The sequence below is a fragment of the Rhopalosiphum maidis genome, chromosome 2, assembly GCF_003676215.2.
Source record: "Rhopalosiphum maidis isolate BTI-1 chromosome 2, ASM367621v3, whole genome shotgun sequence".
Lineage (NCBI taxonomy): Eukaryota > Metazoa > Arthropoda > Insecta > Hemiptera > Aphididae > Rhopalosiphum > Rhopalosiphum maidis.
The window spans coordinates 65262824-65278252 of NC_040878.1; the positions used below are offsets into that span (position 1 = coordinate 65262824).

The following is a 15429-nucleotide window of genomic DNA, read 5'->3' on the forward strand; positions in this document are numbered from 1 at the left end:
TTCAATGAAAAAACTGGGGTTGCTGAAATCACTCTAATTATTTTTTTCATGATCTTGTACTATGATTTTATAGATAGAATACCTGTAACTATTAAAATCTAAATTAACATGATACAGTTAAAGGTGCTAATTTCAAATTTGGGGGAACTAAGCAGTAAGCACACCCAATTTGTACTTATGATAATTATTTTTAAACATAATATATAATCAGGAGTATAATTTGTGTTAAATTAATAATCTATTGATAGGCAATAAGACTTATGTATAATTTAGACCAATTACTATACCAGAAAGAAGTTTTTAAGAAAAACAAGTAAAATAACTCTGCAAGTACTATCCACCTCAGAGTTCTACTCAGAAACTGAGAGTAAAAGATTTTTTTTAAAAATGGTGTACAAAATGAGTGTTTATATTTTAAGTAATTATCTACATATTCTAAACATAAAATAAAACATTTATATTTTATGTATTTTAGTAATTTTAATTCCGCTGATAATAATTATAATAAAATATTGTTTCAACATAAGCAAAAAAAAAACTGAAAAACACTTCTTTATAGCATCAATTATAGAACAATCACCATTAAATGCATATATATTATATTTATTTAGGTTAATAACATGCCAAAGTCATTCAGTGGCTCATCAACACTCATTCCAATCATCAATACATTTAAATATTCAATAAAGTAGTTGTAAATATTGTGATAATTACATCTCTTGTTATCATCTACTTTTCTTTATCTCGATATGCTCAGCTAAGTATATGTTAAAAGAATCACTATGTAGTCAATACATTAAGCCAATATAGATACTTTGTTGATGTTGTAAATATAAATCTACTCTCCACTTACTTGTTATCTTTCTTCTAATGAATCTATAATTTTGTAATTATATGTAGTTATTACTTATTAGTAAGTAAGTTACATTATACTATTATGTTATCAAAAGGGCTCGCCTGTATATATATATATATATATAATTAAGAAAAAAAATTATTAGAGTTTAATAAGCAATTTAAAATTAACTAACATCATAAATGATTTAGAATTTTTATTTTTAATTAATAGATTATTACAATATTAATGTAATTTTATACACCTACCTAGTAGTACTGCAGAATAGTTAAAAAAATGTAAATCAATTTTATAATAATTTTTAATAAAAATAATAATATTTGATATGAGTACTATTAAATAATACGATAGAATTTTTATGTACCTAACACACTTTTTTGCATATTATATATCTTTTACACTCATATTTTATCAATTTTAATTTTTATAAATTATTAATATATTTTAAAATATTAATAGCCTATAGGTTAATAAGTAATAACTTCATATATAAAAACCAAATTTTGCTATGTTGTTACAAACTTTTTATGTTGATAATTATTTTAATCACTGAGTCATAATATCTTTTTAATGCCTTAATTATTATTTAAAAGAATATAAATACAAAATAATAAGTCAATAATTGGTAATTAACATTAGAGTACATACCTATAGACTACATCAACTAAAGTACCTATCTAGTAGTGTTGGACGTACACATACAACACCATGAAGGCATAAAGAATTCATTTTTAAAAATTTCTATCCATAAGTTGGCAAAAGAAATTTAATAAAAAATTCACAAAATGAATAACATTTAAATTATTATTCTATATATTATGTCATGATAATGTCTAAGGAATGAAAAAAAATGACCAGGACACCTGGATTGTTGATAATAATATCAAACAATCAAATACCATAATTTTAGAAACATAGTAAAGCACAAGATTATAAATAAAATACTATATTTCATATATAAAACAATTTCACATTGCTAGAAAAGTTTAAAATAACTTCCAAATCAATTATTCTTAACATCAACTAATTGATTGAGTAATCAAGATTGATAAAATTATTTTAAATTATAGACCTTAAGTGCCTATTATATGGCTAGGTATAACATTAATCTTTGTTTAAGATCAATAATAAATATAGTTAAATTGTTAAATATATAGCTAGTTCCAACATTATCATCAATCAAATACTAACTATATTTTATTTCATTTAATTTGAATAATGGTTTATACTATCATGATTATTAGTAAAAAAATATCATTGTTACCTAATAATTTAATTTAATTTCAGTATAAATGTAACCATCAATATAAACATGAATAATATATATCTTTTTAAATTCTATTTACATAGTCAAAAGGTAATATTAATATTATTTTTAATATTATGTAGATCTACTCTTAAATGAAGCAACGTTTAGATAATTTTAATTGTCGTACATAAAAATGTTTATTTTATTGAGATGTATTTTATAATAAAATTATTCAAACACTTTAAAACAAATTAATGATTAATAATATTAAGTATATTGAGAAATCTAGAACAAATCATAGTACCTACTACTCATTAAAATTGTGTAAGAATATCTTTTTTACTTCATGTCAATTAGAAAATTTAAAATAATTTAAGTACCTAAATCGAGTAATTAAATTAATATCGATTAATATACACAAATAATAAAACTTGTACCTATGTAATTAAACTACCAAATTTAAATTCAATAATTATTGAATGTACAATTATGATTATAATACGTAGAACGAAGGTATAAAGAAACCAATTGTATTTTGATTATTACAGATAAATAAAATAGATAGATACCTACTTAAATTCTGATTCATTAAAATATGAATTCATTATTAAATATAATTCAACTATTGACAACAGATATGTTCTCCAATTTTTAAATAAGTTATTGTTAAATTTATGATAAGTAATTAATATAAACCAGCTTACTTGCTTACTAAAAGAGTATGTTATCAATAAACAAATTTAAGAAGACTGAATCAAATATAGATAATTAAATTAACCATTATCTTATCTTGCTTAACTACATATTTGATATTTCAATCAAATTCTATAAATACATAACTATAAACTTTAAATAAGTACCTACTGTCTATTGAATTAAGATTCATCTTAGAAAAGATCAATGACAGAGGAAATGGAATATTGTTTTTTTATAGGTAATGGGTTTATTTACTAATATCTACTATGGATGGATATAATATATATACACAAAAAGATAGATACCATTTTTGAATTCGTTAGATACCAAATATATAAATGAATGTATATATATTTGTAATTGTATAAATTAATATGTTCCAACCTATACTCTATTCAGTGGAAGAACACACTGAGATCTGACAAAAATTTGTTCTTCTATGTATTCCTATATTATACACCTTGCCATAATGGAACCAATCTCAATTGAAGTGCTGCTTGAGACAAAGTATAGCCTTTTACTCAGCTTATTAGTTATCTAAATACATGGATATTATGCTAAGTTGTACAGTTTGACATAACAAAAATAGTAATAAAACAGAAAATATTGTATTGGATATAATATATTTAAGGTAACAATTAACTATCTAACCAATACTAATAGCATTAGTATATAAAACATTTCAAAAATGTTTAAAAAGTTGTTTGTTGGTAGCACCTTAAATATTATAATTTTAACTAATCCAAAGTAAATGAATGGATAAATTTAGCACTTTTAGAAAAATAAAGGTGATTACAAAAATAATAATTTTTAATAAAATGTTATTTAGGTATGATTTTAGAATATCCAATATTATTTGTAAATTCCTATGTAGTTAAATACTTATCTACATAGTATAACATTATTATACATGTGATAACTTATCACATAAATATTAAATACAATAAATACAAATTAATCACATACTAATATACAATATATGTGTATATCGGATATATAACACATTGCTATCAATATTTAATCAATACCTCATTTAAAATTAATACAAAAGTACCTACCTAAATAAAAATCAAGGCTTAAAGTTGTAACTGAAGGTAAATTGATAATAATATACTAAATAACAGGTACTCATGTAGGGTATGGATTAGCTGCAGGGTCTAAACATGGAGTGATGCTGCCATGCTATTCCACTATCTATAGGCTCAAGACGCTGCAGCAAAACTTTTTCTTACCCACTTTAAAAATATCTATTAAGTTGAAACCAAGAGAAAATAAATACAAATAAAATCAGATAGCTATATTAGTTGGTACAGAAAAATTTTTATAATATATATCAAACTATACACCTAGATAGGATTTCTAAAACATACCAATAGTACCTATACATATTTTATATGATCAATAGTAAAAAGAATATCACTCATTGAAAATTTTTCTGTAATACTTATCATATTTAAAAACCATTTGATTAACATACTATTTTACAGCTGTAATTATTCACAAATGACACTTTTTATAAGGTAGTGCAGTCTCGAACAAAACAAGCCAGATATCAATTTATGAAACCATCAAGTATCAACGAAAAACACAATACCACATAACTATTTTATGTTGTATACTTGATAAATCAACAAGCTATGCTAGTAATAAGTACATTATAAGGTGTTCTACATATATGTATTAGAGTTGTGATCACTCACTTCAAGATCTTCATACGATTTGAAGGAAAGAATAGCAAATCCGTCGACAACATCCTCATCAAACAGAGTGGTTTCCTTCTTTTTTCTACGGTTCGGCGGCGGGGGCCTCTGCGCCTTTTCTTTTGTGGTCAGTTCATCTTCTTCGCCACTGTCCAGCTCATGTTTCTTAGCGTGCATACGCTGAGCCCGTTCACGGCGCTTACTGCGTTTGATACGCTGCTGCTTTATATCCGTTTCCATGTTATCAGGACACGTCAGTCGTCCAGCACACAACAAACTTGTACCCGTCAAACGCCGGTCGGCCGGTCATCGCGAACGGAAAACAAATATCGGCGGAACCCTCTACTCGTCACATCGTTCGAAAATTATCAAAAAGTAATAATTCGGTGGGGATACAATAAAAACACGCACACAAAAATGACGACGAATTACTAATGCATATATATATAATTTAATAATTATATCACGAGACGCGAGCGTAGATCATTGGCCCGTGCGGTGGCTGTACACGATTGCGCGTGAGAGAATAATACTATTATCGTTGGCAATCAGACGCGCGGACGGGTTAGCGGCGGCGGCGACGTCGTATCATCCGTCCCTCTAGCGTACGACATCACCGCCGGGACCGGTGCTCTACGATCGAATATTATATTTTTGCCGTGATGAACTGTCGGTGACGGCGATGGCGTCAAACGGCAGCGAAAACGAGCAAAGACGAAGAGATCAACGGCGACAGCGGCGGAGCGATAACGCGAACGGGGCAATTGATTTAACAAAACACACGCACACACACATACAAACACGTACGCACACACGGGCGCGAGAGACGTCAGTGGTGGTCGGTCGGATACGGGGACTGGGGAGAGAACGCGCGCGCACACACTCACTTGTCGCCGTAGTCGGTTTTCGGTCGGGCACGTAGTAGTATTGGAGAGAAAAAAAATAATAATAGTAATAATAATAATAATAATAATAATAAAGGATAGAAAAGAAAATAACGCACTGTCTGTCTCACTTGCGCGCACGTCAGCCGTCGACAGCCGTGGACAGTGAACGCGACGGTAATAATCGCACGACAGAGTAAGTTGCTGCAGCAGCCCGAGCCCCGAATGACGGGAAAAGCGCCGCGCCGTTGGCACGCACTGGGCAAACGCCGTCCGCCGTACAGTGTGGCCAATTAAACGGACGCGAGTCGCCGTAGCCGCCACACGATCGCGCGACGTTCACCAATCGCCAGACCCTTATTAATATTATATTATACACACAATATGTATAGGTAATTAATATTATATTATATTATTATTATATCATGATCTAGACCAGACTACCAGAGTACCAGACGGCAGACCCCAATCCGTAGCAGTGCCACCGTGACGTGTGGCTTGTCTGTTCGCTGTCGTTCGACTCGTTCGTCACAAACTCGGAACACGCGGTAGCCGGTATATTATGATTTGAGTGTCCACTGTTCCGTAATATTTACACTTACAACTTACAAGTTGTAACTTTCAACTTATATTCTGCGTTTAATGTTTTTTTATCAAATGCGTCATGCGACACGTATGTTGTTCGTTTCGATCAACTATTTTCTATTACAGTACGTTCTTCTCTATGTCTTCTGAATTTTAATTTGGTTCCATTCATTTTAATTCAAATTAATAAAAACGTAACGATGAGATTTATTTATTGATCCGGCCATAAAATTTGAAGAATTTTAGTGCACTCAATAAATATTTAAATACCAATAATTTTCTTTAATTTATCAAAACCCACGCATGATGCAGCTCGATTAACATTTAACACTACAGCTTCTTTTTCTCGTGTAGCTACCCTAAAATTGTATGTGATATAGGTAGTGGTCGGTGGAGCCTACTAATAATTCGCAAACAACCATAGAAGTAAAAGAAAATTAAAAATGCTCTAATCTTTAAATCTTAAGGTGCCTTATTGAAAAAATGTGACGAAAAATCCAATCCCTATCTACCTAATTATTACTTATTCTAGAGTGGTCAAAAATCCCAATATTTTTTAAAATAATTAGGAAAACTAACAAAAACTGGAATATTTACGCAACATTAGTTTTTAAGAATAAAGGTAGGAATAAGTCCGAACAGTTGTTGATTATAGACTATTGAGTATTGTAGTATCGATTTCATTAATTAAAAGTTAGCATTTTCATAGGCGCAATTAGGGGGGAGCGAATTATTTAATACGATAGTGCCATAATTAGGGCTGGGATTTATATGTAATGAAAATTGCCAGCAAAATATATAGTATAAAATAAAAATATGTAATAAGAAAAATTTTAAATTATGTTAACTGTTAACGTACAAAATTAAAATAAAATTCTAAATTACTTTTGAATCATGTACAATTAATTGTTTTTAATTTCTAATCAATTTAATTTAAAAAAGGTGGGCAATTGAGTATCGCTCTGCTGTATAGTAGAGATGGGGAATAAGTCACTATAATGGATGTGTTAAATTTGAATGTAATGATAGGCATCATTGTATACGAAAAACGATTCTAAACAGAGATAATTTGTCAGTCTATGATAACTAGTAGGATATATTATATTATTATTTACCTATATTTAAATTGTAATATATCGTTATTTTACACGATTTCGTAAAAAAATTAATTTCATACGCTCAAAAATTTTTTTCTATATTGACGCTGGAGTTTTTTTTACAATTACTTGAAGGAAAACCTATGAATAACCTCGTATTGGGTTTTTTAACATTAGATATAAATCACAAAAATGTTATGAATTTTCAACTTCGAAATTCCTTGCAAATTGTCGAGATTTTGACATATTTTGTAAACATTTGAACTATTAATGCTTATAAACAAAAATCTTGACCAACGATTTTTAATTTTTTTTTTCAGTACGATAAGTACAACTTATAATAAACCTTGTATTAAATTTTAAAGATTTTTTGGAAAACTAATTTTTTTTTATCGGCATTTCAAGAAAAAAAATTTAGAAAAATCGAAAATTTCAATTGTCTGCAAATAACTTTAAAAATATCAAAATATTTTGAAAATTTAATCGTAAATAGATAACTCAAATTTCAACATATGGTTAAAATTTCAAGTACTTACAATGAATCGTTTTTGAGTTACAGCAAAATAAAAAAATTGATTTTGTAAAAAACTAATTAAGCGTAAAAATTCCCATTTTTCCGTTACTGTTTTAAGGTTTTTCCTGTCGCATTTGAAGACTATTGACACTCCCAAAGTCCCAACTAGATGAATGGTCAGAATGTGATGACAGACACAAAAAAAAACACACATCATTATAAAATCAATACATTCATCATTCCGTTCAGAATCTAAAATGCAGACATTTTACAAATTATGTTAAAATTAGTATATATGATGAAATATGTAAAATGCAATATGTTTTATTTTAGGTATTACAAATCACGTGAAATTAATTTATCATTTGCAATAATTAATTTATCATATTTTAGTTAAAATATGTATTTACATACAAATCCCAGCCCTAGCCATTGTGGTATTATAATAATAATCACACATGTGACGTATGGCCGGCAAACGCTTTCAGTGTTTTACTCGAAACTAGAAAAAATATTAAAAATCAGGAGATAAATGAAATTTATATGTTGAAACATCAATATTTTTAGAAAAAAAAAAAAATTTTTATTCAAGTCACTCAGTGGCGTACTTAGATCATACTTTAAATAAAAAAATATACATCATAAGGAGTTAATTTTTTCTAAAAATTTTTCTCAGTTAGTACACTATAAATTTGACAAATTTGATTCTAAATTGTTGATTAACGTAGATAGGTACAGCGTCACATTAGCCACTACTTTTCGATACACTATGTACGATTAGTGATTACATTATGTATTTATGTTATACCTATGTCTATTTATTGGTTACAGATGTACAATTTACGAATAATAAATTGTATTATAAATCATATAAATATAAAACATGATGATTTTAATAGCAAACCACAGAGCAAGGCATTATATTTTGATTTGACAACATCACATGGTCCGTTTTTTCAATATAATATATAATATATATATAATAATATAATAATATATATAATAATTATATATAATTACAAACCATAAACACCCAAAAAATTATTAGATCTTTCGACTTATAATCAAAGAAAGATATTTAATTTTTTTAAATAATTTGAATTAAAATGTACAAAAATATTATTATTGTTGCTATAGTCAGCTATTAATGTTGAAATTTTAAATATATAATATTCGTTTCTGTGTCACTGTATTGTTGTTATTATAAAAAATATACTAAAAAATAATTTATTCTAACTTAATAGCAACTATTATTGTTGACATACACAGGGGATTTTTCAGGAGGGGGACATTAAAATCAAACTGCGCATTAAATTTAAAAATAAATAAATCTATACTTAAGTCAAAATATTAACGAAAAGTTTATTTTAAAAATAATAAATAAGATTCTTTTATTTATTTATCCAAAATTAGATTTTAAATTCGAACTCCGAGAGGGAACGAATGCCTCATCTCAGCCATTCTCCCGACCATGAATTTCAAGTTTTTGACTGAGCTAGAAAATAGTTAGATAAAACTACGTGCCAATTCAAGTTCGTTTTGAATTTTATATAATTGAAACAGAATGGACCCATAGTAACTATGATGGAACGTAGTGACCGATTGACTACTCAAGTTCTTATTGACAAACCCATGTTCTATATACAACTTCCACAAATTTAGTGTAGCAAAAAATCCATACCTGATGATCAAAGCTTGAAAACAAATTCTAATATAATTATCACGTTTTATTTCGTTTATTTTTATTAATAATGAAATTAAAAAATACGAAGAAGGGAAAAAAGGCAGATTTGAATTTGTAAAATCTGTGTCATATTATTTAAAAAAATAATTTGATTTTTGTATATAAGAAAAAAAAATAGTTAATAAACATCAGATACTTGTTTTTTTTGTGTTCTATATTTATGGCCCAATCTCCGGGTAGTAAAAACTAAGCTAATATTTTATATGAAGCCGGTTGATAAAATGTAGCCCAATTAGAGGTGGAATAGAGAAGCTTCTATAATTTTGACGTTTTAGCCGTGTTGTTGCGGCAGTTAAATGAATTTAAAACTGGCCCTGCACATTTATTTACCTAATTTAACATATTTCAATATGATTGTTATAAATATCAAATAAAATAGGTTATCGAAGTATCAAAGTCCAGTAAGCACTTTCTAATCAAAAGAGATCTGCAATTTGCTAAGCCGTTTTTCTAGCTTACGTTTTTAAATCAATAAGTTTTGAACAAAATTATGTATTCATGCAAATTCCAATTCCAATTGGAAGTTAACTACACGCGATTTTTTCATTGTAATTGGGTAGTTCAATCTAATTTTATATTCAATTATTTTGTACTAATTTTGGATTGTAATGTAATTTGCATACCTACAGTATTTATATTTTATAATACCTACTTTCAAATCACACAGAAGCATACATTTCATGTTAGTGATTATAGTTAAAACAAAATGTATTTTTCTTTTATAAAAAAGTACTTATTTTGAATTTTTATTTAAAGAAAAACTTGAACTGTATTTAATTATCACTGAAAATTATAATAATTAAATAATATGAATACTTATGTGTTTTTTATTTTTATTAAATGCTTCATAATTTGTGAACCACAGATATCAGCTACATCTTCAATAAATACAAATAAATTTAAGTATGTTTTGACTCTATTATCTAGTTAATTATATTTTATTATACCTAAATATTAAATACATTTGTAATTGTTTCAAAGTTCTTATGGAGAAATAGAATGGAATTCTGAATTTGAAAATTTAGCTGTAGATATAACATATAAATGGAAAGATACAGCTACCTGCTTGAATTTAATACTTGATCATTTTCATGATAGTATATTAGATAAAGCATTTTATAGAGCTATTGCTGGAATACCAATATTTAAAGTAATACCGAAACAAAATAGTTTATATTTATTTAAATTATTGGTCTTTTGAAAATAATTTATAGACATTAGTCAATGACTCAGAGGATCTAATGTCTCCAAATTTTCAAACCTGGCAAATATTAAATAATGTTAGGAAAGAAGGATGCAATATGAACATAATATTTATCCTAAATGCAGATCAAACAATGAGATTACTAAAATTTAGCGATAAGTAAATGATTTAATTATCATCTAAAAATGTAATTGATAACTATATAAGGTGTAACAAGATTATTTGACAAACTTCCATTACAAATATTAATATATTTGTTAAATAGTCCTGTTACACCCTGCATATTATAAGTAGGTATTCTATTTATAATAATGTATTAGTTACCAATGCTTAACTCTAAGTAGGTATTTTATAATTGTATGAACAAACTAAATTTATTATAGTATTGATAAAATTTAATTGTGTTAATTCTACAACAGAGTGTTTAATACTCACCAGTCGTCAGCCACAGAGTATATTATTCTAACAAATGTTTTTAAATTATTATTTTATTTGATGGTGATAGGTATTAGGTACTTTTTAGTTTTTTTTATAACTAATAATAATAATTAAGGAAAAAAAATTTATACTGACAAAATAGTTTTAAGTTAACAAATAATAATGAAATGTAGGCTGTGGACTGTAATAATCCAAAACATTTAAATTTAGATAAAATAACAATGAAAATCAATTTTTGAGGACACATTTAAAAAAATAATATACAATACATTTTGATAAATTGGAATACCTATTTAAATTATATTTAAACCCAATATATATTTTATTAAACATATAAAGTGCAAATATTATAACTAAATGCAAAATATACTATACAGCATTTCACAATTTTCAGGCATAGAATGTTGGATTTTAGGACTAAATTTATGTTATTACATGATCGTAGACTTTTCACAAAGCAACATCATACTATATGGACAAAAATTATAAATGTTGTGTTTATTAGAAAATATCGTTTTAAAGAAATGTATGAGTTATCCACTGTTCCATATCCTGCTCCAATCAAAGGGACATTGGTTACACTAAGACTAGATATATGGAATAAAAGAAATTTTCAAAAAAAAACGGATTTATATATAGACAAAGTATCAGATTTACAAGGAAATTCACTTAAAGTAGTAACTTTTAACTACATTCCATCTGCAATAAAAAATACATTAATGAATGAAAATGATGAAAATTCTGGCTATAAGAAGGGCTTAGAAATTGAGGTATAATCATAAAAATTTAATAACATTTTAAAATAATATTTAATATTTTGTTGTTTTAGGTTCTTAAATCACTTGGAAGTGCAATGAATTTTATTCCAGTTATATATGAACCACTAAATTGGCGTACTGAACAATGGGGTAAAAAGCAAATTAATGGAACTATATCAGGATTGTTAGGAGAGGTGTGGTCTGCTCGTGCTGATTTGGCACTGGGTAATTTGCATTACACACCATATCATCTAAATATTTTAGATCTATCTATACCATACAATACAGAATGTCTAACATTCTTAACATTTGAATCAAAAACAGATAACTCATGGAAAACTTTGATTCTTCCTTTCAAGTAAAAACATAAAAATTATGTTATAAATTAATATTTACACTTAATTTACTGTAGATTAAATATGTGGATTGGCGTGCTTATTACACTTCTTGTCGGAGGTTTTTTATTTTATGCTTTTGCAACGGCTCATAAACATATTGAAGATAGTGAAAGCTCAATAAAAATTATACAATGTGATACACAGAAGACAAAAATATTAGAAAATAAAACAATTAAAAAATGTATAGATATTTTAAAACATAAAGTTAAATATCCAAAGATAATCAAACAACAAAAATGTATCAACAACCATACAACAAATAATGAATTTAATCAACTCACAAACAAAGATGTAACTGGATTATACTTATTTGAAAACATAGAGAATAGTATTTTATATACTTATGGGATGTTAGTAGCTGTATCATTACCAAAAGTACCCACTGGATGGGCCATAAGAATTTTAACAGGGTGGTGGTGGATTTACTGTTTATTAGTTGTAGTTGCTTACAAAGCTAGTATGACGGCAATTCTAGCTAATCCAGATACCAGGTTATAAAATTATTTTCATAATACTCATTAATCATTATATTTTAATCCATTTAACAGGGTTACAATTGATACATTGGAAGCTCTTGCTGATAGTAATATAAATTGTGGAGGATGGGGAGAACAATCAAAAGAATTTTTCATGACATCATTAGATAAAACCGGACAAAAAGTTGGTCAAAAATTTCAAGAAGTTTATGAAGTTGATAAAGCTATTGATTTAGTATCTAAAGGACAATTTGCGTACTATGATAATATACACTTTTTGAGATATGTAAAAGTGATGCAGAATACCAAAACATATGAACAAAATTTTCAGTTAATTAATGGTATTCAAAAATATTAATTTGTTATAATTATAAAATAAGTTAAACTATTATTTTGCCATGTTAGTTTTAAATGATTTAAGCATTTCATTAAATACAATTTTTTAACAATAATCTAAACATATTTCCTAAATTGTATTACAAAATTTAAAAAAATCACTAATTAATAATAAAAATATGATTTATAACTTTAATTACTTTTATCTCATATATAGCTTATGAGTTATTATAATGACTATAGCACTATATACTATATTATATTTATTATTTATCAATGGTATAATGAAAAATTTCATTTTAACATGATATACAATATTATATTACGGTTTAAATTTTATTATCTAAGTTTAGTCCCAACACAAATTAGTAATTATACTGAAGACTTTTCTTTTAGTGAATTAACAGAATATTCAATAATATTAATACTAATTTACACAAATGCACTTAAACTTGTTTATGTTTTTTTTCAATTTTGTTTAAGGTACACTGAATGATACAAGTAATGGAGATTTTACGTTACACATAATGTCAACATGTATAATAAATATGCCAATATCATTAGGATTACAAAAAAATTCACCGTTAAAACCAGCAGTTGACAGATTCTTGAGAAGAGTTATAGAAGCTGGGTTAGTGAAAAAATGGCTAAATGATGTTATGTCAGACACAGTAATACTCGAAGAACCACAGCAAATTGAAGAAGTTAAAGCACTTATGGATCTTAAGAAACTTTATGGAGCATTTGTTGTTTTGTTTGCTGGTTATATTTTAAGTATATTGGTTTTGTTATTTGAAGTTGGTTATTGGTATGGAGTGATAAAAAAAGATCCACTTTATGATGAATATTCATTAAATTGTTACTATGCACAGAAATAAAAGTAAAAAACTACAATATTATTTTATAACTTGGAACATAATGCTATATTGATGAAAGATTTTGAAATTATAATATAAACCTTAGTTTTGAAAACAAGAACATGTCTTTAATTTATAATTACTTTAAGAGTTAAATTAAAAATAATATACATTATTAATAATATAAATGAAAATATAGTGGTTCTACCGCCGTTTGAACCCATATTTTTTCCGTTCGTAAAATAGATCTGTTTTTGAACTTCCCAAATTTACAATTTTTGGACAACCATCTCTCTGAAATAATATAAACATTATGAACTTGATTCATAAAACTAATAATATAATTTGAAATATAACTTACATCTTTTTCTTGGACTGTACATTCCTTACAATAATATGCATCCGATACACCAGGTCCACCGCATATAACACATCGGCCCTGATATGAGCCATAATTGCACTCATCGCAAATGCGTACCAATGTACATGGTCTCACATATGAATCACATATAACACATTTACCATCACATTTTTCACATAATCGTCCTATAGCTGTAATAGAAGTAAAATGTGTAAATAAACGAATTGTAAAATTGTATAATAAAGTACTATATTAGACTATAAATATGAAAATATTAAAAATATTATACACAATGCTTACCGACGCCGGGTTGCTTACGACAAAATATCAAGTCTGGATGATGTTTAGCCATTCTGTTGAATTACTGTTTATCGTCAATTAATTCTAATAGGATAACCGGCAAAAATTATATATTGGTTAAATTTAACCGGCTAGACCACGATTACGAATGAACTAATTAGTTATCACAATTCACAATCACACCAAACAACCAAACTTCCGTCATCCAAACAATAATATTTTTAAATGTCAGTGTCGCCAAAGTAAAACTATACGATTGAAAATGATAAAAAAAAACAGAGTAACCAGCTTAAATAAACTTTATTTATCACAAATGTTCAAAATCCGACTCTTTATTATATATTGTTATAGAGTTATAGTATATTTACTATTTAATATAATATTAATTAACTTTCTATAGTTAAAAGTCGATTGTCTCATAAACTATTAATCGAAAAAGGAGGAATTTAAATATTTCAATGATAATGCAAACATTTAAAAAAAATAAATAGTTTATAACATTTTCATACATCATACTCATACATTCATACCCAAACTGGCCAAACTCCTTAACATAGTAATTAATTAATAATAATAAACCTACAAAAACATCACCCAGTGACACTTTATGTGCATTCTACTATTTATTTCTAGAACAAACACATTAAAATTCAGCACTAGCTCATCTTTTATTTCGTGTTTATCTCCAATTGTGTACAATCAAATCTGTTAGAAATTGTTATTAAAATTTTAGGTACGTGGAAAAATGTATTGAAAATTAATACCAAAAAAATTGTCTCAAGTACTAAATGATTCAAATTTACTTCAATGTGTGATACAGTTTATACACTGGATCAAAAATTACGATGGAAGATTTTTTTTTAATTATTTAATACTAGGTAATTTAGTATTGTAGAAAATGTAAAGTTTGGAAGAGATAATTTTAATAAGTTGGATAATTTATGTACCTAGAGACTTAGATCATACATTATTAAAG

General features: G+C 26.8%; 3 protein-coding genes across 5 annotated transcripts in view; 1 reads left to right on the forward strand and 2 right to left on the reverse strand.

Annotated features, from left to right (window-relative positions):
• LOC113552207 (autism susceptibility gene 2 protein-like) overlaps positions 1–5410 on the reverse strand; it is a 32577-nt gene extending 27167 nt beyond the window's left edge. Inside the window, exon 1 of one of the 3 annotated variants that reach the window (XM_026954957.1) lies at positions 4502–5410. In XM_026954957.1, coding sequence (XP_026810758.1) covers positions 4502–4741 — 240 coding nt within the window. In that variant the 5' untranslated portion in view covers positions 4742–5410. The remainder of the gene's footprint in view (positions 1–4501) is intronic. The other 2 variants (XM_026954956.1, XM_026954958.1) reach the window with 2 other exon arrangements.
• A 5118-nt stretch (positions 5411–10528) lies between these two features.
• On the forward strand, positions 10529–13829 carry LOC113551227. The gene is made up of 6 exons (XM_026953344.1): positions 10529–10688; positions 11362–11737; positions 11797–12083; positions 12138–12614; positions 12672–12940; positions 13419–13829. The coding sequence occupies exons 1-6, from the start codon at positions 10567–10569 to the stop codon at positions 13811–13813; spliced, it is 1926 nt and encodes a 641-aa protein (XP_026809145.1). The 5' UTR covers positions 10529–10566; the 3' UTR covers positions 13814–13829.
• Positions 13830–13831: 2 nt separating this feature from the next.
• On the reverse strand, positions 13832–14613 carry LOC113551228 (PHD finger-like domain-containing protein 5A). The gene is made up of 3 exons (XM_026953345.1): positions 14454–14613; positions 14154–14344; positions 13832–14086 (listed from the first exon to the last, which is right to left on the reverse strand). The coding sequence occupies exons 1-3, from the start codon at positions 14503–14505 to the stop codon at positions 13997–13999; spliced, it is 333 nt and encodes a 110-aa protein (XP_026809146.1). The 5' UTR covers positions 14506–14613; the 3' UTR covers positions 13832–13996.
• Positions 14614–15429: the final 816 nt, after the last annotated feature.